Consider the following 22,564-nt stretch of genomic DNA (forward strand, 5'->3'; position numbering starts at 1 on the left):
GACTTTCTGTGTAGCCAGGAGTGACCTTGAACTCCTGAGTTCCCTGTCATTACCATCCCAGGCCTAGAATTATGTCATGCACCATGTCCAGCATCTTTATCTTGTATTTAGCTTAGGCTGATCTTGAGTTCCTGACAACTCCCCCCCCACACACACACACACACATACACACCATGGCCTCTTGAATGCTGATTACAAGTGTTTGTAACTGTTTGCCCATTCTGGTCTTCACCTTAACCATCTAATGCCGTCATTATGGAAGCCTTTTCCCCTTGCCATTTCTCCTCAGATCTCAGGAGTTATTTTCTTCCCACCACCTTCTAACATGACAGGTACAGCCAGGGCTGGGCACCCTCCCCCACCACCTTCTAACACGACAGAGACACACCCAACAGTTAAACTTTTATATTTACAATATTCTCTTCATCTTTTGCCAGGTTTAAAAATGTGTACAGAGCCGCAAAGGGTTGGGGTGGGGACATGGGGTTATTTGGAAAGGGCTGGGCATTGGAGTCCGTGGCTGTATCATGGGGTCCCCCAGCCCCTCTCTCACACCCCAGCTCTGGGGCATCTGCTTACAGGGCTCAGGGCCCAGGTTGATAGCATTTGGAAGGCATGGCTGTTCCAAGAATTGCTAGACCAGGCAGGGGAAAGGGCCAGAAAAGAACTACATTTCCATGGTGGGTGGGGGGGGGGGATGGAGAAAGGACAGGGGACTCAAGACCAAGGATTCTGGATCTGGGTGTCAGTGGAAGACAGCACCCCACCCCTATACAAGTTTGGCACTAACATCCCTCAGAAAGCCAAACAACACATGGAGATTCAGCCACACCTGCCCTGGTGTCCCTTAAAACCCTTCCTGACAGCATTCTTTTCCCCAAGAAGTCCAAATCCACAGACCTCTGGGCAGTTGCCTCCCACTTCTCCTTTCAAAATCTTCCTGCTGGTGTCTGCCCTGTCCCCCACGGCCCCTCCATCTGCTCCTTGGTAGAGCTGACCTCATTCTCTCCCCAGCCTGTTCGTGTAACCTTTCCCCTGACTCCTCCCCTCCCCCTTCCTCAGCTTCTTTTCTTCTTCAACCCAGCCAATCAGGGAGGGGAGACAGGTTAGAGACGGTGAAGAGGGAAGGCTGGTGTGACCCTGAGATGGGGAGAGAGCATCAAAGAAGGAGCCAGTGATGGAGAAAGAGGAACCAAGGCAGAGAAGGAGAAATGACACGGGGGTGAGACACAAGCATGGGGGCTGCGGGGGACCACCTTAGCTGCCACCTGCTCCTGGCATTTCCCTTCCCTGGACCAGAACTTAGGGGGTCCTTAGCACATTTTGAGAGTCTCCCAACCCATCTACCCAGTTTGGCACGGATGAGCAATGATCTCAAGGTCTGAGGAAAAGGCTGTCCTCAGGCCCCACGAGGGCGTTAAGTTAAACATGCATGGCCTCTTTGTGTGTCATGTGCCATGCCCCCCATCCTCCCACCTCAGCATCTCCCTCGAAGTCTGTACTTCTCACGTGGCTTCTGTCAGTCTGAAGTCGGTTCCCACCTGCTATGCAAGGAGGAAGCATGTGCTGGACCTGAGGTCTGGGAGAATGCAGGGAAGTGCTGAGGAACGCAGGACCCTCTGCCTGGGAAACACACATCCACATGCAAGAACATGTTTCCATTCGATGAGATGTGTCCTGGACCATGGGAAGGTAAGTTTCCAGGCAGTACTGGGATGCACAGAGATCCTCCCCTTCCTCTAGTAGGAAATCTGAGTTGTCTGTGGAAGGTGAGGGCTTCCAGGGAGAACGTGCTTCACCTGACTGTGCCATGGGGGAGAAACATGCTTTTCAGGGGTGGGTGGGGAGTGGGGTCCAGGGGGCCTGTGATTTCCTTGCTGCTCCCCAGGTACCACCCTGCATAGTCTGGTGGCCAAGGGTCACCCTGTGTGCACACATCACTTCCAGGGTCTCCAGGGGGTTGAATGGGGAGAAGGCGAAGGCATGGGGTACAAATCCCCGCAGAAATTCTTTGAGGAGGCCAACATGTCCAGGGCGGCAAAAAACCCAAATCAAAACAAAAACAACAACAAAAAAACAAACAAACAAACCTTACCCTGCACATGGGAAACACCCCCACCCCTCCCCCCATGAGGAAAGCGTGTCTCCACATGGGCAAAAAGACTTCCACATTTCCACACACCGAAGACTGGTGTCCCAAAGGAAGGCAAAAAATGCCCCCAGGTATTCAAAGGCCCAGGTCCAGAGGAGATAATGGGGCTCTCTGCATGGGAAAAAACTCGCTTCCCAGTGAGGAATCCCATGTCCACCTTAACACTGCTCCACGAAGTTTTGACAAATCCACAGGGGTAAAGCCCGGTGCCAAGTCGTCCTCCCTGCCTTCGAGTGGCCTGGGCTGGGGAGGGTTAGGGAGGCAGACCTCCCCAAGCCGCCCCCTATACCCGAGTGGTGGAGTGGGGATGGGGTAGCGTGTTGTTGTGGCTGGTAGCAGTAGGGGGTGGTGGTGGGAAGGGCCCAAAGGGATGGAGAGAAGGAGGTGGGGGTGGGGGCGGGGGCCCCAGGCCACTGGGCAGCAGGGTCAGGGCCCCCGGGGCCAAGAGAGGCACATCGTCCGGTGCCCGGCGCAAGGCCAGGGTATAGTCGGGTGGACAGGCAGGGCGCAGGGCCTCAGCAGGGTCCGCCCCAACGCCACCACCCCGCTTCAGCTGCAGCGATACCAGCTCCTCCTCAGGGGGTAGCTCACGGCCAGCAGTGGGAAGCAAGGGGCCCCCACCAGGCACACCTGAGCCTGAGCCTCCTGGTGGGCTAAGCCGCCTGCACCGCAGCTCCTGGCGCCGGTCCCGCTTGTAGTAGAGGGCGGCAAAGGCAAGGATGTTGAGGAAGAGGAGGGAGGCACCCACTGCTACAGTCACGCTTAGCTCCGTGGAGTAGTCCCTCGAGTCACCGGGGAAGCGGTCATAGGCCCTTGGGCCCAGGTCAATATCAGACTCAGGTGGCAGAGTGGCGGGTGGGGGAGGACGGCGTGTGCCGGAAGTGCCAGGACCCGGTGTGCGAGGTGGCCAGCGTGTGGCGTAGGGAGGCAGGCGAGTGGTGGTGGTGAAGAGCTCTGTGTGCAGGTTGTGCAGGTGGGGCACGAGCTCCAGCCAGAAGGCCACCTTGTTGGCACGGTAGTTGTCACGCACGCGTGGTTTCAAGCCTATGTGCAGGTACTGCTTTTCCTTGCTGTTGAACTTGCTCCATACCACCTCTTCAAAGCGGTTGGGCTTGGTGTGGATGAACTTGGTGTCCTGTGGCACAGGCTGGTTGGGGTCACTGTGGGCACAGGAGGGCAAGGAAAGGAGTGAGGGTGAGGCTTGGAAGGAGGATGGAGCAGCAGAGGGGAGGGAGAAGTCAGAGACCAGGAAACATCTACAGCTAGAAGAGTTTACACAGAGTGGTGCATGCCTACAATCCCAGCACTTAAGAGGCATAAGAAATGGTTGGCCTGGGCTAGATAGTGAGGCCCTGCCACACACATGCACACATGCATGCGCATACACACACACACACACACACACACACACAAAGAGAGAGAGAGAGACAGAGAGAGACAGAGACGGGGGAGATGAGAGAGACTCTTGAAGAGAGAGAGGTGAAGTTTGAAGAGACACAAAGCTAAGGCAGAAATGGAGAGACAGGCACACGAGACATAGCCAGAGTCATTAAGAGCAGCCAGAAAAAAAAAAAAAAAAAGAAAAAAAAAAAAAAAAAAAAAGAGCAGCCAGAAGATAAAAACCAAAGAGAGTGGACCTCAGGAAAGAGACAGAGACAAAGTGACAGACAGACAGAAATTGTCTATACTTAGATGCAGACCAAGCTGGACAGACAGCAGTTACACCAAAGCTACCTAAGAAAGCCCATCCCCAGAAAAGACTGGGACTTTTCTAACACTACTGAATCTCCAACCCTCAATGTCTGATGCAAGGATGTTCAGCACTTTGTCTCAGGAGAGCAAGGGCAGGTGAGAGCCTGTGTCTTCCTAGAGGAATGATGGCCTTGTGAAGGAAGAACCAGCCAAGGAAGGCAAGGGTACCTCAACCTACAAGGGTGCCCCACCCAGCCCCACTAGGCCCTCTGGCCTCACCCAGTCTTGGCGAAGTTGGTCCAGTAGGTCATGACTACTGCGCTGAGCATGACATCATTCTTGGAGAAGTTGCAGGGGAAGAGGTCGGTGGCGCCCACCATGGGCACACCAAAGACGTAGGGCAGCTCATCCCCATGCGCTGCATCTGCCCACTCTGGCCGGCCCTCAGCCTGGCAGTGGTGGTAAAAAGTGTAAAAGTAGACAGGGGACTGGTAGTCAGCATGTAGCTTGGCAGTGGCCACAGCTGGGGCTACCCACTGGTGGTCAGTAAAGAGTGCCAACAGGGTCTTACGCCGCATCTCGCCATTGTCCCGGTCAGCCCAGTCCGTGTACATGAACTTGATGGTCTCTCGAAGCACATCCTTGCCCTCTGGATACCCATACAAGTTGTCCACAAAGTTGGAGACAGTGAAGTCAAAGGCGCTGGCAGACACCCCGTCCTCACTCTCTGCAGAGTCCTCCACGAACTTGAGACCCTCTCCCTGGTTGACGCCAATGAGCATGTCGTAGTTGAGGAATTCTCCCTGTTGCATGAGGATCTCAGGGTCATCAGGGACTACATCGCCGTCCACCACAGGCCCAAAGGCAATGTGGTAGCTGGGGAGAAGGGGGCAAGGTCTCACCATCCAGTTGTTGGCCTCCTCTGGGCCCATGGTTTCCTAAGCCACGTACAGGTGCCTCCCTCTACCTAGAGGACCTTTCCCCATGATCTGAAGACTCATGGAGCCCTTCGGGGCATTCTGGCCTCTCTGAGCATCCTCCTAAAGCATCTTGTGAAACCCTGTGCTTGATCTATTGTGGTATGGTGACCTCCACTTAAGGGAGGCTGCTAACAGACAGCCACTAGGGGAATCTGAAGCTCACTTCTCCTTGCCCAATTAGATTGTGTCTAAGAACCTCTCACCTCAACCTCCATGGAACCAGCTAGGAAAGCAGAGACCTGGACCCAGCCCTCTCCCACCCCCATACCGGGCAGGCTGCACATCCTGGTCTACTAGCTCCCGGGAAGACTTCCGGCGTAGACATTCCACAGCTTCCGTGCTGTCCTCTCGGTCACAGCCCACTTTGGCTGCCAGCAGCCGCGTGTACTTGAGCGGCTGGTAGTTGACAGACCAGCTGGAAATGGCAGTGCCACTCTGAGCAATGGCCTTCTGGAACAGCCCTGGTGGGACAGGCAGACCTCAGGCTAGGGTGTTATCAGTCAAAGGAAGGAGAGGATCAGTAGAGTCTAGGTTTTGGGCAGGGAAGGCAGGTGAGGAGGCTGCTGGTACCTTCTGAATGGTGGGAGAGGATCAGCAAGTTGACACAGGAGGCCCCCGCACCAGACCCAAAGATGGTGATGCGTTCAGGGTCACCGCCAAAGTGGGCAATGTTTTCACTGAGCCAGCGCAGGGCCTGGATCTGGTCCAGGAGCCCGTAGTTGCCTTTTGCAGCCTGGTCACCAGTGCTGAGAAAGCCTAGGGGTGGAAGAAGGGTACTCCCTGGAGGTGTCACAGCATCCTTGCCCCTCAGCCAGGAGCTTAATGCAGTGAAGCCTATCAGGTATTCTGGCGTACTTGGGGGGACCCTGCCCACCAGGACTGCTTCCCAGACTTTGCCCCCCCAGAGTTGGCTGCCCACCCTCACCGAGCACCCCAAGACGGTAGTTGAGTGTGGCTACGATGACATTGCCATAGGCAGCCAGGACTGAGCCGTCGAACATGTTCCCGGTGCCCTCCATGTAGGAGCCGCCGTGTAGAAACAGCATGACTGGTTTCTTCCCAGAGTCCCGGATATCTGCGAGGGGAGGGGGTGGCAGGTGGGCCAGGAGATTGGGGACAAGGACACAGTCAGACCAGAAGCAACACTTTGGAGCTCTCAGGCCTTCTGAGGACCAGCCTGGAGCTCAGGGGACTTGTCACTAAAATCCCTGGCGGGGGGCAAGACCGGATTCCCCTCCCTCCCTCCCCGGCTAAGCCTAGAGGAAGGTCCCTCCTCATCATTGGCCAGCATGAGTCCAAGCACTTCACCAAATGTTGGGCACATTTTCCAAGAATCCCAACAGAGGCCAAGGGTAGGAAGTGGCCCTCCTCGGGGCTTCTCCACACATACAACAAATCTCCTTCCTGCTCCTGGGAAGAGCGGACTAAGGCTAGGAATAGGACTGGCGGTGCTGGGAAGGGCCCTGGCATCTCCTCAGACTCAGGCTTGGGCCTCAGCTCCACATGGCACCCTAGTCTGTGGGTGAGGGGTGCCAGGCCTTAGGGTCCCTGGGGGCTTGGTCTCCTCCCCGCCCTAATTCCTTTCTAGGTCACCTCCCCAGTTACCATGGCAACCCCCAGCCTAATTACTGTGGCAGGAGAAGGCACGGTGGGAAAGAGCCTGCTTAATGAAGTCATGGTAAAGCTCTGACTCTTGGACTCTCCACCCTCGGAACTGGCCTCTACTACACTGAAGCTCTCCTGCCGTATCCAAAAGAATTCTTTAGATGGCTGCCACATGTAGCAGGCCATGAAAGCTCTGGACTGGACAACAGAGTGAAAATTCCTAAAGAGGGTGGTTGGGAGTCCAGGAGGCTTGCAGGGGGTCCTCAAGGCTGTATAGCCTGCTTCCCCACTACTACTACTACTAGCAGAGGGTTTCTCTGGAGTCCGAGGCTGGAGTCAGCTCCAGCTCTCTCTGAACTCTTGGCGTGCTCTGGGGCTCTAACTTACTGGTAGAGCTCTCAGCTAACGTCTGTCATGGGAGCCAGGCCTAGACCCTACAGCTGGTGTCCAGCACCTGCGCCATCTCCTGAATCCTGCCAGAAGGGCAACCTGCATGTTGTAGGACAGGCCCTTTCTGCCTCCTGTTCTGGTCTCTGGAGTTCTTTGGCCAGAGTTCTCTCTATGCCCATCCCCAAGATGCTATTCTTCCAGCCCTAACTTCACAATGTGCTCTCCACCAGGGTCCTGCCCTAAATGTCCTCCTCCTTTCCCGCCCTCCCCCAAACCCTCTCCCTGTGGGGGGAGGATATTAGAAAGGGAAGGAGCAGGAAGAGGGGCAGGGGCAACAAGAATTCAAAACCAACAACAAAAACCAGGATCAAGAAAGAAGAAAGAAAGAAAAAAACGACAACCAAAAAGCAAGAAGATCTTGGGGCAGATTCAACAAGAAAAGAAAAAACAAAAAGCTCCCTCTGGGAAAAAAAGAAAACAAGAAAAAAATTCTTTGCATTATTTCAAAATTTTGTGACTTCAAGATATTGGGCCCTGATTTAAAATTTTTTCAAATTCTTTGATTCACTTCAGATGTTCACTTTTTTTTTTTTTTTAAATCTGACAGGCTTTGGTTAGAAATTGTAGCAGGTTTCTAATATTTTGATTAATGTCACTAATTTGTCAATTTTTTTCAAATGTTATTTTGCTTCAGATTAAAGCTTTTTTTTTTTTTTTTTTTTTCTGGTCAAATGGTACATTTCACATGTTGTGAAACACTCCAGATTTCTTTTAAACTCTCAACATTTTATCCAGCTTTTTTTTCTGGCAATCCAATTCCTCCTTCTCTTTCCACCTTATTTCACCATGGCTAGCCTTTCTGGCAGGTTAACTAGTGGGTCCAACATTGTTCAAATTTTGTTTGAAGTTTTCATAATTCTTTTTTACAATTATTAAAAATTTTTTCTTTTCTTTTGCATTTTTAGTTGGGAGAACGACTGGAGGGGGGCCTTGAGAGCTGTGGGGACATTTAGTTAGGGGCAGGGCCATCAGAGTCCTCTTCAAAGCAACCACATGCATCAGCGGGATTTTTAAATCTACCTGTGTCTGGCGGATTGAGCGTCGCCTCGTCACGTTTTTTTGTGAGCGGACCTAAGACCGGGAACACAAAACAGAGAAAAAAGGACAATTTTGTGGGGAAAGATGGGGGGTCAAGGGAGGTGGTAGATGGGGAGGGGAGGAGAGAAAGCAGAAAAGGGGAGGGGGGAGAGGCAGAAAAAATAAGCCAAAAAAAGCAAAATCTGTTTGCAAGAAAAAGAAACCAAGAAAAGAGAAAAACGTTTCTATAACCCAACTTTCCCCTCCCCAGAAAAAGTCATGCCCCAGAGAAAAGATGGGTTGAGGGGTGGGGTGCCTGAGTGGGCCAAGGCTGTCTTGAGACACGGTTTCTTAATGGGAAAGGACTTGGCTTTTTGGTGTGTTTGCTACTTGCTGGAAATGACACAGTGTTAGGGGGATGGGGTTGGGGGTGGGCCTAAGGGACACCAAGGCTGGCTTGCCACCCAGGCCATCTTTCACACAGACTCCTTTCAGGGCTAGCCACATGCTACTATGGGCTGTCCACTTCAGACTGTAAGAGGAGGCTGTGCAGGAAGGACTCTACTTCCCTCTGGATGTACTTCTGGAGGTCAGAAGGCAGAATAGGTTTGGGGCAGACTACCCCATGGCTCAATCACTCCAGAAGCCCCTGCTGCCAACTGAAGGGCTATGGATAGGTCAGCTAGGGCTGCCTGCCTGCCCACCTACCCAGCCTTACCCACCACCAGCTTTTCTCTTCCATCCATACTCACAGGCCTGGCCTTTCTCACCCCATTTCCCCAATGTGGGCAAAGCAGGGAAAGGGGTTATCAGGTCTTGCCCTCCACTCCAGCTTATCCATCCACAGTCCCACCCACCTCAGCCCTTGCCCAGGCCTCTTCTCCTCCCCACCAAATTGTGATTTTTTTTTTCCCCCTTAGGATCACCAGCCCCACCCTAGATCCACTGCTAGAGCCCTCCTCCCCTCTCGGGGCATTCATTCTGCTGACAGCAGGAAACAGTGCCTTGAGCCAGTCTGATACATAAAGGTGTCCTTCTGGGAGACAACGTGGGGCTAGGGTCAGCAACAGTCCCAGCAGAGCCCAGAGACTGGTGTCAGACTTCTTTTGGATTTGGGGGTTAGTCAGGGAAGAGCTGAGACTGAAGAATCTCAGGGAGTTCCCCAGGCTGACTGGTTCTCCCCCAAACTCAGGGAAGGACGAGGTCAACAAGGCTCAGACTAGCACAATGATGACCCACTTGGTGGACCTGGGGCCAGGGCCTCTATTTTGTGAGAGGATATGGATTGGGATGAAGTCAGCTGGGCATTCATAACCATGAGACTGTGGGGAGTGTGTGTGTGTGTATGTGTGTGTGTGTGTGTGTGTGTGTGTGTGTCTGAGTCAACCACTTCCTCCTAGAGCTGGTGTGAAGACTTAGTGAGATCACCTGAATGTGTCAGGCCCCAAACAGGTCTGCAATATGCAACAGTTAAAAATACAGAAGGTGTGGGAAGGCGTGGAGTTGAGGGAGGAAGGGAGGGAGGGAGCGATCTATGTGCAGATGGAGTGGACAGTCCAGCGGTGAGAAGTGTTAGATGGTTCACACAGGTGTGAGGAGAAAGTCCCCATGAGGAAGACAGGGAGTGGATAGCTTATGTGAAAGTGAGAGGACTATTGATGGGGGGGCGGGGAGCGGCGCACTCATAAACCCAGCACTCAGGAGGTAAAGGCAGGAGGATTATCAAAAGTTCATGGAAGGGCCTGAGCTTCGCAGTGAGTTCTAGACCATTCTAGGCTACAGAATGAGACCCTGTCTTAAAAGCGCAGGCACACACACACACACACACACACACACAGAGTAATGGAGTGTCAGTGAAGAGCAGTGGTGAGATGAAGGATGGACACGCACTTCAGGGAGATAAGGTGCATAACTGGGAACGGGCACTGGGAGAGGGCAGCAGAGTTTGTGGACAGGTTGTTAGAAGTCATGGTTTTCCCTGCGGAGGAGTATTTAGCTAGAATCAGGGCAGTAGGTGGTCCATATGGGAGATACCAGCATGGACATGGGCACATTAAGGTACTCAGTCATCCTGTGATTGGTATAAGAGGAATCTTGGTGCAAGGTAAAAGGTGTTAGTATTGGACCTTTCAGGAGGGCGATCTCAAGGTTATGTGGATATAAAAACTGCACATGTGGGGGCTACCAGAGCATCCAGGGATACAGGATCATGATCCTGGCATCCAGGATCATGAGGAGGTTGGGGTCCATGCAAGTAATGGGAAGTATGGGTCATGTGTACTCTGTGAAAGGGTTCAGAGCTGTAACTTGTAAGATATTGGAACACATAACCAGCTGGGAAAATGGTCATTTTAAACATTTGAGGCTCAGTTACTGTAGAACTTGAGTACACAGTGAGGAGGTACAGTATGGGATTCATTCAGGGATCCTGGTTACCAGACAGACCTGCACATAAAATTACCAGAAACTAGCTGGAGGAAGCACGTGGCTCAGTCTGCCCTGTGGTGAGACTGTATGTCAGAAGGGCAACATGGGAGCTATCTGTGATGCTGGTGTGTGTATGCGCGCGTGCCTGTGTGCGCACATGCACGTGTGTGTGTGTGTGTGTGCATAGGAGTGCATGTGCGTGTATCTGGAAAGTGTTCTGATTAATCTTGGTGTGTGTGCGTGCATGAGTGTGTGTGTGTGTGTGTGTGTGTGTGTGTGCATGTGTAGCTGGAAAGCCTTCTGATTAATCTTGGAGTACAGAAGGTTGGTGAGTGGAAAGATATCTAAGAGCAACTGCTGGGGTACAGAGCTGTCATAGAGCGAACAGGAATTCATTCACAAAAACAGCATCATAAACCCAAGGAGGATGTTCTGATAGGGATGGCTTGTTGTGCTGTGAGTGGAAGGCCTTTGCTAAGAAGCTTCCCTGACCCTTCAGGGATGTGGAGGGATATCTGTCTAGGAGACAGAAGTCTCCCATAAGAAGTCACTGAATACCACTGACAAGGGTACTCAACTCAGGTAAGGGACTGATAGGTGCCCTATGACAGAAGTCAGGGCAGGCTGGTCTGAGGATGGGGACTCTAATGGTATGGCTGGAACTAAAACGTGGGTATAGTTAAGTGGGAAGAAAGGCAGGAGACAAGGCTGGAGGAGACATCCATCACCTGAACAGCCACCAACATTGAGATTAAGTGTCTGACTGCGTGCCTTTTTCAGGGGAGGACGGGTGAGCCTGGCCTAATGCCAGCTACCTTTCCTTCTAGAGCACAAAGAGTTTCTGCTGTGAGATGCTTGTGGGATGCTCCTAGGACTACCTGATAAGCAGGCACCCTTACCTCGGAGGATCCGCAGAGGCTTGCAGGGGCATACTGCCCCTCACTGCCCATCAAGGCCCAGCTTAGGGGCTGAAGTCGGTCCTGTGCTTGAGGGTCTGCGTGCGCGTTTGTGGGCTGTGTCCACAGGGTGCCCGGTCTTGTGCCCGTGCCCTTACCGTCCTCAGTGGGCACGTAGAGGTTGAGGTACAGGCAGTCCTCGCTCTGGTTCTGCACGTAGGTGGCGGCCGCCTCCAAGTTGTCGGTGAACCACACAGGCAGCATGATGGCCGGCAGGGCCCCGTGCAGGTTCTGCGGGCAGGCGGGCGGCAGGGTGGTGGCGTTGCGCACGCCGGGCCACGAGGCAGGTGCCTCAGGCGGCTGGAAGCGGCGGGCGCCCAAGGGCGGCGTGGCGTAGGGCACGCCCAAGAACTGCACGACCGGGCCCAGGATCTCGTTGTTGAGCTCGCGCCGCACACCGCGCACTCGCCCGTAGGCTGTGTTCACCACCGGGAAGCGCTCCTCCCCGAGGCTGCCGAGGCCCAGGCCTGGGCCGCCCGGGGCGCCGCCGCCGGGACCCCCTCCTCCCCGTTGAGCCCCAGCCAGCCCCACCAGACACAACGCCAGGAGCCACATGCTGATTGGGGGACCCCCCCTCCCTCCCCTGACCCCCCCCTCGGAGAGAGAGAAGGGGGGGAGAGGGAGGGAGGCCCCCCTCGCCCCAGGAGGGAGGAGGGGGCGGGGAAAGGAAGGAGGAGGGGTACGGGTAGGGACCTGGGTTAGAAGGGACAGAAGAGGAGTCTATTTCTCTCCATGGAGGGGGTAAGGGGTGGGGAAGGGGAAGAAGGTAGAAGAAGATGCTGGGAGGCCCGACCTGCCCGGTGAAGGGGAGAACGGAGACCCGGACAGGGTGTGCAAGATCCAGACAGACAAACAGACAGAAAAATACAGAGAGGTGGAAGAAGGGAAGGGAAATTGGATGGGGAGGACAGAAAGGATGGGGAAACAAGAGACAAGTGGTTAGTGGCTTGAATTTCAGATCAAGTTACCCCTTTCTTCCACCCGCAGACCCCCCCTGGCACCTACCCCCTTTCCCCAGCAGCCCTCTTCCCTCCGCAGAGACCTAGGTTGGGGGTGGCGTCAGATGTGGTAAATGTCCCGAGCAGGGTCAGAGGAGGGAAGGTCCTAGACTCAACGTGCCCCTTTCCTGCCCCTATCCCTCCCAGGCAGGCTCTCCCTAGGGACTCAGGAGTCCCAGTCCCCACTTCCCTGGGAGAGAATGAGATAGACAAGGAAGAGAAAATAAAAATACCAAGTCATTAATTAGCAGGAAGTGGCGGGTTTGTTTATACGTGTTAATTACTCCTGAGCTGTAATTTCATGGCGCTGAACCCCCACTCCAGGCCAGACTCTGGGCCTTCTCAGGACTGTACAAACCCCAGTACCTTCTGTCCCCATCAGCATACCATTCCCTAAAGATCTGTGCACTTGGGAACCCTTTTCTTCCCCAGGCCCTTCCATGTCTTCCCTTAGAAGTTGGGGTGCCTAGAGCCAGGGGTTAGAGTGAGGAGGGGATGCTGAAGGGGCAAATCCAGGGACAGATGCAGGATCCTGCAGCCGGTTGCTGGGCGACAGGATGCTGCCCCGCAATGTTACCTCGGCAACCGGCTGCAGCTTTAACCCTGGAGGGGGGTGGTCTAGAGGAAGAGGGGAAGGGGCTTGCTTGGTTGCTGAGTCCACTCAGGCCATGAGAGGGAGGACAGAGACATGAGTCAGAACGCTAGTTTCACCCAATCTTATCAGAGAGGAAGAAGTATATAAGAGGGGAAGGGTAGTCTAGGAGAACAGAGACTCCTAAGAGACATAACCCCCTCCCCCCATCCTGCTTAGCCCCATCAAAGCCTAACCCTACTGACCAGGTCTCTGGCAGATGGGGAGGGGGTGGCAGAAGCATTACAGAGGTCGGCTTCTCAAATAAGCCTACTGATGTTCCCCCTCACATAATCAGGAAGAGCCTTGGACCCTGTCTGAGGTCTTCTTTGCACAGCATTTTGACCTGCGTCCTGAGGCAAACCTCAGGTATCTTCTCACCCCAGAAGTCCTCCTCCCCTTCCCTTTCCCCTTCCCCTTGCCAGCCCCCAGTATTACTGCTTGGATGCCTGGGTGCCCAGGCAGCAGGGGCAGGACCAGTAAAAAGGTAGGCAGGGCAGACACCCAGGTCATTTCAGTAAGGCCCCCTTAGCACCCCCCCTTCAGGACTGTTTGCTGACGCCGGGCTTTTCAGAGCCAGGCGCCAGCCCGCGGGTGGCTCTCTGCAGGTGTCAATTTATTCCAGAGATGAGGACACAGGAGTCCTCACCACTCACACCCAGTCATGCCCTCCCCCTTTTGAGGTCCTTTTAGGCTTCTGTTCTCCCATCAGCTGAAGGGGGGGTTGTAGTTGACCCCCCCATCTCTTCTTCCTATGCCAGTCTGGGCCTTGCTGTCTCTTCTCCCTTCTCCCAACATGGCCTGCCTCAGTCGCCCCTTTCCCTTAAGGTACTTTGGGCCCCTTGCCTCCTCTCCTCTAGCTTTTCTCTTTTCCCCTCCCACTAGAGCCCTCCCCCATCTTTCTCCTCTGTACAGGGTCCCTCGGAGCATCTTTCCTTGGCCTTAACTGGCTTGCTCCAGCTCTTGCTCTCAACCCTCGGTCTTTTCTCATTTCTGTCTCCTTGGTGTTTCTCATCGCTCTCTCCTCCAAATACCTTCTCTGATTTTCTCCCTCAAGTGCTCGCTCACGCTCTCTCTCTCTCTCTCTCTCTCTCTCTCTCTCTCTCTCTCTCTCGCTCTCTCTCTCCTTTTTTCTATTACTCTCTCCCCCATTTTCTCTCTTCATCTCTGTCTGCCACATCTTGCTTCCCCTCCTCCCGATCCCTCTGCCTTCCGTTCCATTCCAGCCCAGGCCTGACTCCCCCAACCCGGGAGAGTTGAGGGACGGGGGCTCAGGCCGCAGCCCCCCCCCTTCCTGCAGTGGGGAAAATGGCTTGGCCGGGAAGGGGAGGAGGAGGGGGAGGGGGAGATGGGAACACACGGGGTCTGTGGGCCCATTCAAAGGATCATTCATGGACTGGAGAGAGGCAGAGACAAAGAGACCAAGACGCAGAGACACGGCGAGAGCATCCTTAGGCGGAGACACGCAGACAGAGCAGGCTGAGGGAAACCAGGCGCAGGGAGGAATATGGGAAGAGGAAGACCCCAATGGACCGCCGCGCAGCCCCCTCCACCCAGCATGGCTTAGCTCCTACCTGGATCAGCCCTGGGGCCGTGGTGCCTCCATCCAGGGCTACGAGTGGGGGGCGGACGGGCTTCAGAAGGGGGGCGGCGGCCTCTGAGCCCCCGCGGCCCCGCAGGCCCAGCCCCCGCCTGCAGCGCCTCACCCGGCGGGGGAGGGGGATCGCCCCAGCCCCGGGGGGCGGGGCCGGGATCCAGTCGATCCCCAGGAAAAGGAAAGCTAGGGTATAGGGTCAGAGGAAGCTCAAGAACAGGGAACCCCGCAGTGGGGAAGGCTGAGCCAGGAGGAAGCAATGGGACAGGACTGGACTGGAGATCCACTGGCTCTCTGGGATGGCTTCGAAGGACCAGGAGGCGGTCCAGGCGGAAGATCCTAAGGGATCGGGTGCTGGAGGAGGAGTCCACGGCAATCCCTAGGGGCCCGGAGCCCCGGAGCGCAGAATCCGCGGTGCAGGGGCAGGGATCCAGCCGGAATCCTCGGGGAGGGGGAGGGATCTAGTCGATCCCGAGGGCGGGCGGGAGAGGGAGATCCGGGGAGTCAGAAGAGGGCGGGGGCCGAGCCTCGAGGCAGAGGTCGGTGCGGCTCCTAGGAAGGAAGGCGAGGGGTAGGGGAGGCTTTGGGGAATGCTCAGTAGCCAGGAGGCCCGGACTCCTGGCTCTGCGCGCCAGGGCCCGCCCGCCCCGCGTCCATCCCAGCTCGAGAGTGATGATCCGCCGGCGGAGCAGCCGCAGCAGCCCCGCGCGTCACCGCGCGGCCGCCTCCCCCGCCCCCTGCCGAGAGAGCGGCGCACACCCCTCGCTCGCACCCGCCTGCCCACCCGCCCTCTGGAGTGTGGGGGGATTGAAGACAGTGAAGGGGGTGGGAGTGGACAGACGGACGGATGGACGTAGCGAACTGGAGCAGGGTAAAGACATCCTTCCCCCGCCCCCCCCCCCGGATCTCCCACCCTCGGGGCTCTCCGGGTCTAGCAAGGGGGAGAATATCTGAACTATAGAGGGCAGGGCATCAAACGAAGAAGGCGGGGCCTCTAGGCAGAGAGGCGGGGCTATTATAGCGTGGGAGGGGTTTAATAGCAGTGGGTGGGGCTTAGAAATCCGTGGGGCCGCCCCTTTTGAGGAGTGGGTCTGGTTTGAACCTGAACAGGAGGAGCCTGTGGGAAAAGGGGCGGAACTTTATGGGGGACCGATATCTTTGCAAATTAGCTGGAGGTGTGGGGTTGGGGTGTCGAAGAGGCGATCAACTTGGAAAGTGGGCCAATCCGTGACGCAAATCTTTCAGTCCCACCCTCAACCCCGCCTCCCACTGCTCCGCTCCTCCGCTCCTAATTGGTTCTAGTTTCTCCGCCCGCCAGACTTCTTCTCCATTCAGCAGAAGTTTTACAAAGGCGTCTGTAAGGGAACTAGGAGCTAAAATGAAAATAGCTCTGATTGGGCACCTTTGGACCTTATTTGCATGGGCAATTGGGATTGGTTGGCTTCTTGGGTGGCCAGGGCGGTGTTGGTTCCGCGCGTGACCACCCACAGCTATGGCCGGGGTAGGCGCTGCTTTCCGCCGCCTAGGTGCCTTGTCCGGAGCTGGGGCCTTGAGTTTGGCCACCTACGGGGCACACGGTCAGGGGACGTGGGATGCGGCTGGGCTGGGGGCAGTCTTTGGGGTCTGGTCTGGGGAGGGACCTATAGGAAGTTTCCTATCTCTTATGAGTAGAGATCCCTTGGAACCCTGAACCTTCAAGTTTGTCATTAGGTCCAAAAGCTTCTCAGTACTACACTTGTTTGCACCAATCAGAAGCTTCCAGGGATGCCCTTCTTCACCAGTGTCTATTTCGGTGACCCGCGGTTTGAGATGGTGTAAGTCAGTACAGAACTGATAGTTTTTCCTTCTCTCCACAGGCGCACAGTTTCCGGATGCCTACGGGAAGGAGGTGAAGTAACAGCTCCGGGACTTGGCGCAATGTTTGGGTGTCCTTAAAGTGGGAGGGAGTGGGGAGATGAATGGGAAGGCAATGAATCGTAGGTCTATAGAGCAGCAAAGATTGCAGGCCCGTGGCTTGAAGACCTGGGGGAAGCAGCAAACAGGATTTCGGAGGTGAAAGTGTTGGGAGTTAATGGACTTCGGTCCTGTGTACAACTTCAGGTTCCTGGGCTCCTGTGTTGCTTAGAAAATCTCTCCTCTTTTTCTTCCAGCTCTTTGACAAGGCCAACAAACACCACTTTTTGCACAGCCTGGCCCTGTTAGGGGTACCCTATTGCAGAAAACCTGTCTGGGTAATCAATCCCCTTGCCTATTTTAAGTCAGACCCCATTCGCTCCCTCATATTGCTTTGTTCTTAAAATTCTGTATTCTGTTCACCATCTCTTTCAGGCAGGGTTGCTGCTAGCTTCTGGAACTACCTTATTCTGCACCAGCTTTTACTACCAGGCTCTGAGTGGAGACACTAGCATCCAGACTCTGGGGCCTGTTGGAGGGAGCCTGCTGATCTTGGGCTGGCTTGCCTTGGCTTTTTAAGGTCTCTTGTTTAAGTGCCCAGTCCTGGCTTTTCTGGGTAATTGGGTGCAGAGGGAAAGGGGAATGTTGAAGCAGAAAAGAAATTAAAAGAAAAAGGCTTACATAAAAAAACTTCAGAGTCTCCATTTATCTGACCTCGAGCAAGGGAGGGTAGAGAGTCTACCTTTGAATTTTCATTTCTGACTACAAATACACTCTGGTTCTGGAATTCCCATCCTTACAAGGTGTGGTCATTTTGGACAGGACTCATAAAAAAATGCATGAACTAATGGGGCCTCTTATCTAAGGAGCACATGGGAATGTAGATCTTAGTAGTTTCATTCATGTAGTTCATTGTATCCTCCCACCCCCATGTTGAGGATTGACCCCAGAGCCTCGGGAATGTTAGGCAGTTTTTCTTCCATTGAGTCGTGTGTCTCGCTGCCTCCTACCTTGGCTTCCTGGTTGCTGAGGCTCCAGGTGTGTGCACCCACCTTCATTAGAATCTGGTTACTTGAGGACCGTGAGGTTTTAGCCCTGTTATTCAGGGATACCCTCTGCAACAGTGTCGTCCACCTGGTGAAACAAATGTTCCATGCCCACGTAGTCTAGAAGTAACTGTGGCAGTACTGAACAGGCATGCGATTATCATGGGGCCTCTACGCGGCTGAGTGTTGAGCTGAGACAGAAGAAGAGACATGGCTGCAAAGCAGATTTGACTAACTCATAGAATGGGGAGAACTGACATGTTTAGGGGACATTTAGTAAGCCAGGGGGATGGAGTGGCAGACACCAAGGAGGGCCAACATGGGGAAGATGCATGCCGTCCTCTCTCAGGGAACTCCTTACCTGGTGGGCTTAAAACAAATAAACATGGGGCTGGAGAAATGGCCCAGAGGTCACAGGTACCCACTGCCCTTCCAGAGGTCCTCATGAGTTCAATTCCCAGCAACCACACAGTGGCTCACAGCCATTTGTCATGGGATCCAATACCCTCTTCTGGTGTGTCTGAAGACAGCAACACTGTACTCTGCACACTGTACTCACATTCATAAATAAATAAACCTTAAAATATTAACCCACAAGCACATGGGTTGCTAGGAATAGTGGGGCAGCTGGGTAATGACCATGTTCCTCTTCACCAAGGACAGCCTAGCAAGAAAGGCAGAACTGAACAAGGTTACCTAAAGTGCCAATCATTAGGGAGAGTCTATACTTTTCTAAATGCACACCTTTAGAAGATAGTGTGTCCCTTTAGGCTGGCAAAATGGTTCAGTGGTTAAGAGCACTGACTGCTCTTCCAGAGGACCTAGCTTCAATTCCCAGCAACCACATGGTGGCTCACACTGTAACCCCAGTTCTAGGAGACCCAACATCCTCACACAGGATAATACATGCAGGAATAATAACAATTACAATAACAATAACAGCAATAATAATATTATAATAATGTGCACCCTCAATTTATTACACAAATTGTGCTTTATAAAACAAAACTACATGTGGTAGGCTGTGTAGTACTTGGGAAATAAAATGCTGGAGATCACAAATTTGAGGCTAGCTTTGGCTACCTAACAAGATGCTCCCAAGGTGGTTTAGGTCCAGGACGGTGTCAGCAGCAGCGTCTACATACTGGATGTTTTGTCTTGACTATGGCCTAAAGGAAGAAATATGTGTATGCTAGGCAAAAGAAATACTTAGCAAGACAGGCTGAAAGGAATGATCCCAAATACTCAGGGTAAGAGAAAAATAGGATGAATAGGAGTGAGGACAAAATTAGTGTGACATCGTGAGCTAAGAAAGTCTGGGCAGTGGCTGCAGGCCTTACAGATGGCCGTAAGCCGCTTAAACTGCAAAGTGCAGTGAGTACTAAGTTAGAGTTTGAAGCATCCCTTTATACTCTTTCTTTACTCCCCCCTCCCCAACTGGGGACCGAACCCAGGACCTTGCGCTTCCTAGGCAAGCGCTCTACCACTGAGCTAAATCCCCAACCCCCCCTTTATACTCTTATTTGTGTGTGTGTGGTTTGTCTTGTGTGTGGGTCTCCTGTATACAGGGTAGACTAGAGGAGTATGACTCTGAATTCTTTTTTTTTTAAAGATTTATTTATTTACTTAATGTATATAAGCACACTGTAGCTGTCTTCAGACACACCCAACCCCATTACAGATGGTTGTGAGCCACCATGTGGTTGCTGGGAATTGAACTCAGGACCTTGAGAAGAGCAGTCGGTGCTCTTTCTTTTTCCTTTTTTTTTTTTTTTTTTTTTTTTTTTTTTTTTTTTTTTTTTTTCGGAGCTGGGGATCGAACCCAGGGCCTTGCGCTTGCTAGGCAAGCGCTCTACCACTGAGCTAAATCCCCAGCCCCCTGCAGTCGGTGCTCTTAACTGCTGAGCCATCTCTCCAGCCCCCAACTCTGAATTCTTGATTTTTTTTTTTTTTTGGTTCTTTTTTTCCCGGAGCTGGGGACCGAACCCAGGGCCTTGCGCTTCCTAGGCAAGTGCTCTACCACTGAGCTAAATCTCCAACCCCTTGATTTTTTTTTTTTTAAGTCAGGGGTGGAGACCAAGGTGTTTTGAGACAGGGTCTCTTTACATAGCTCTGGTTGTCCTAAAATTCACTAGACCAGGCTGGCCTGGAATTCACAGAGGTCTGCCCTCTGCCTGGGATTAAAAGCATGCACCACCATGCTCCATATATCTGCATAGTTTTAAAACGAGAATTTTTATTTCCTACCCTAGTCTTTGCTACAGGTTCCTTTTTTTTTTTAATTTATTATTATTGTATGTGTGTGGGTAGTGTGGAGATAAATGGACAGATTTCAGGAGCTGGCTCTCTCCTCCAAGCATGGGCTCTGGGAATAAATTCAAGTCCTTCAGTTTCCACAGCAAGTGCTCTTACCTGCTGAGCTGTCCCACCAGCTCTGAGCTGCGGGTTCCTATGCTGACAGCGTTGGTTTTGTCTGTGTCTTAGTTACTTCTCTGTTGCTGTGATGAAAAGGCACCATGGCCAAGGCAATCATAGCAGGGAGCATGGCAGCAGGCAGTCACTGGTCCTGGGGCAGTAGCTTAGAGCTCACACCTCCATTAGCAAGTACCAGGCAGAAAGCTAACTGGAAGTGATGTAGACTTTTGAAACCTCAAAGCTTTCCTGCACTGAAACCCCACCTCCAGCAAGACCACGCTTCCTAATTCTTCCTGAACAGTTCCACCAACTGAAGAACAAGGGTTCATACATCTGAGTCTATGTGAGCCTCTCCCTGAAATCACCATTGTTTGTTTGAAGTGAGCACATGCAGCCTATGCTGGCCTCAGATTTGCTGTGTATCCGTGGATGACCCTGAACTTTTGATCCTCCTGACTCTGTCCCCCAAGTGCTAAGATTACAGGCCTGAGCAATAGACCAGGCTTGCTAAAGTGTTTAAGAGCCACACCGAGCAAGAGTCTGCACTAGTGAGAGAATTCCAGCTATGACAGAAAGGGCACAGGCTCCAGGGCAAACATACGGGATCTTTGGGTGGGAGCCAAAGACTGTAGGCTGAAGCTTTCAGTGGGGTCCAGGGCATTTCCTATATCTGTTAGTTTCCTGTGACAGGACTGGACCACATAATTTGAAGGGAACACAAGGCCCAAGTGAGAAAGGTAAGGATTTGGTTCACTGCGCTTAAAACCACAATGAAGTTGTCAAATGCTTCACAGTATTCTTGGGGCTTCTTTTAAAATGGGGTTGTGTTGAGAGTGCCTTGAACTATGTAGGTCAAGAGGATGATAAAACTTGGACAGGAGGGCTGGAGAGATGGCTCAGCGGTTAAGAGCACCTGACTGCTCTTCCAGAGGTCCTGAGTTCAATTCCCAGCAACCACATGGTGGCTCACAACCATCTGTAAAGAGATCCGATGCCCTCTTCTGGTGTATCTGAAGACAGCTACAGTGTACTTATATATAATAAATGAATAAATCTTTAAAAAAAAAAAAACTTGGACAGGAAAACAAAATAGAAGCCAAGAGCTGGGACACAGCTGAGTTATAGACCACACGCACACATGTGCTTGCATACACACGTGCTTATGAGAGAACACACACACACACACACACACACACACAAATACACACTGGGAGGGTGAGCTGTGAAGATAGTATTAAGAAGAAGAATAGGGGTTGGGGATTTAGCTCAGTGGTAGAGCACTTGCCTAGCAAGCACAAGGCCCTGGGTTCAGTCCCCAGCTCCGAAAAAAAGAAAAATGAAAAAAAAAAAAAAAAGAAGAATAGACTTGGGGCAGTTCTTAAACATTGTGTCAGGGATAGGTTTCTTTTTCTTTTGTTTTGTTTGTTAAATTTTATTTATGAGTACATTGTAGCTGTCTTCAGACCCACCAGAAGAGGGCATGGGATCCCATCACAGATGTTTGAGAGCCACCATGTGGTGGCTGGGAAATGAACTCAGGACCTTTGGAAGAGCCATCTCTCTAGCCCTTGTTTGTCTTTTAAAACAGGGTTTCTCTGTGTAGCTTTGGCTGCCTTACAAGTCCATCTGTAGATCAGGCTGGCTTTGAACTCAGAGAATTACCTGCTTCTGCCACCCAATTGCAGAGATTAAAGGTGTGCACCACCACACCTGGCTTCTTTTTTTTCCACACACACAGCTTACTGGCTGACTAGAACTCAATATGTAGACCAGGCTGGCCTTGTCTCTGCCTCCTGAGTGCTAGGATTAAAGGCGTGAACCATTATGCAGTTAGGTTTGTTATTAGTGGAATGAACCACATAGCACACCAGAGGTAGAGCCAGTATATCTCTGTGAGTTGGAGGCTAACCTGGGCTACACAGGGAATTCCAGGACAGCCAGTGCAACATGGTGAGACCCTGTCTTAAAAGAATAGACCATTCTCTTCTATCACCTCCTAGAGCTAAATTCTTCTAAAACCAAGATACTCAGATTCCAGGAACAGGTGAGATGGTCCAGTGGACCAAAGCATTGGTTGCTTTTCCAGAGGACCTGGATTTAATTTCTAGCAACCACATGGCAGCTCCCAACTTATTGAAAGTTCAGTTCCAGGGTATGTGACACCTTCTTCTGAGCACTGTATACACCTATACATGTAGGCATGCCACCTATATAGATAATTAAATTAAGGATGCAGACTTCAGCAGTGGGAAATGGCCCTTGTTTTTTGTTTTTTGTTTTAATATCTATTTATTTATTATGTATACATCATGCAGCTTTCTGCCTGCATGTGCACCTACAGGCCAAAAGAGGGCATCAGACCTCATTACAGATGGTTGCTGGGAATTGAACTCAGGACCTCTGGAAGAACAGTCAGTGCTCTTAACCACTGAGCCATCTCTCCAGCCCCCGAAATGGCCCTTGTTAATAAGACTGTCCACTGCTGTGTGCCTCAACCTAAGCCTACTGAAGAGGGCTTGTTTAGAATTTGGGGGCTGGTAAAGCTTTGGCTCATTGGCTGCCTTTCCAGCATTAGTTAGAAGTCCCCGAAAGGGGCTGCAGAGATGGCTCAGCGGTTAAGAGCACTGGCTGCTCTTCCAGAGGTCCTGAGTTCAATTCCCAGCAACCACATGGTGGCTCACAACCATCTGTAATGGGATCTGATGCCC

General features: G+C 52.6%; 2 protein-coding genes across 7 annotated transcripts; one reads left to right on the top strand and one right to left on the bottom strand.

Annotated features, from left to right (window-relative positions):
* Positions 1 to 390: 390 nt before the first annotated feature.
* Positions 391 to 14,794, bottom strand: Nlgn2 (neuroligin 2). 3 transcript variants are annotated; one of them, XM_063268317.1, is made up of 8 exons: positions 12,285 to 12,992; positions 11,378 to 12,072; positions 7,900 to 7,950; positions 5,750 to 5,899; positions 5,395 to 5,580; positions 5,093 to 5,285; positions 4,124 to 4,720; positions 391 to 3,312 (listed from the first exon to the last, which is right to left on the bottom strand). In XM_063268317.1, the coding sequence occupies exons 2-8, from the start codon at positions 11,832 to 11,834 to the stop codon at positions 2,436 to 2,438; spliced, it is 2,511 nt and encodes an 836-aa protein (XP_063124387.1). In that variant the 5' UTR covers positions 11,835 to 12,072; positions 12,285 to 12,992; the 3' UTR covers positions 391 to 2,435. The 3 variants fall into 3 exon arrangements, with proteins under 3 accessions (XP_063124387.1, XP_063124388.1, NP_446444.1); NM_053992.2 differs by lacking the exon at positions 12,285 to 12,992 and adding an exon at positions 14,483 to 14,794 and having other exon boundaries at positions 1,401 to 3,312; XM_063268318.1 differs by lacking the exons at positions 7,900 to 7,950; positions 12,285 to 12,992 and adding an exon at positions 14,483 to 14,621.
* Positions 14,795 to 15,174: 380 nt separating this feature from the next.
* On the top strand, positions 15,175 to 17,085 carry Tmem256 (transmembrane protein 256). 4 transcript variants are annotated; one of them, XM_063268641.1, is made up of 4 exons: positions 15,175 to 15,373; positions 16,359 to 16,390; positions 16,653 to 16,733; positions 16,831 to 17,085. In XM_063268641.1, the coding sequence occupies exons 1-4, from the start codon at positions 15,175 to 15,177 to the stop codon at positions 16,972 to 16,974; spliced, it is 456 nt and encodes a 151-aa protein (XP_063124711.1). In that variant the 3' UTR covers positions 16,975 to 17,085. The 4 variants fall into 4 exon arrangements, with proteins under 4 accessions (XP_063124711.1, XP_063124712.1, NP_001164020.1 ...); XM_063268642.1 differs by lacking the exon at positions 15,175 to 15,373 and adding an exon at positions 15,696 to 16,003; NM_001170549.1 differs by lacking the exon at positions 15,175 to 15,373 and adding an exon at positions 15,969 to 16,079.
* Positions 17,086 to 22,564: the final 5,479 nt, after the last annotated feature.

The sequence above is a fragment of the Rattus norvegicus genome, chromosome 10 (assembly GCF_036323735.1).
Source record: "Rattus norvegicus strain BN/NHsdMcwi chromosome 10, GRCr8, whole genome shotgun sequence".
In the NCBI taxonomy this organism is placed as follows: domain Eukaryota; kingdom Metazoa; phylum Chordata; class Mammalia; order Rodentia; family Muridae; genus Rattus; species Rattus norvegicus.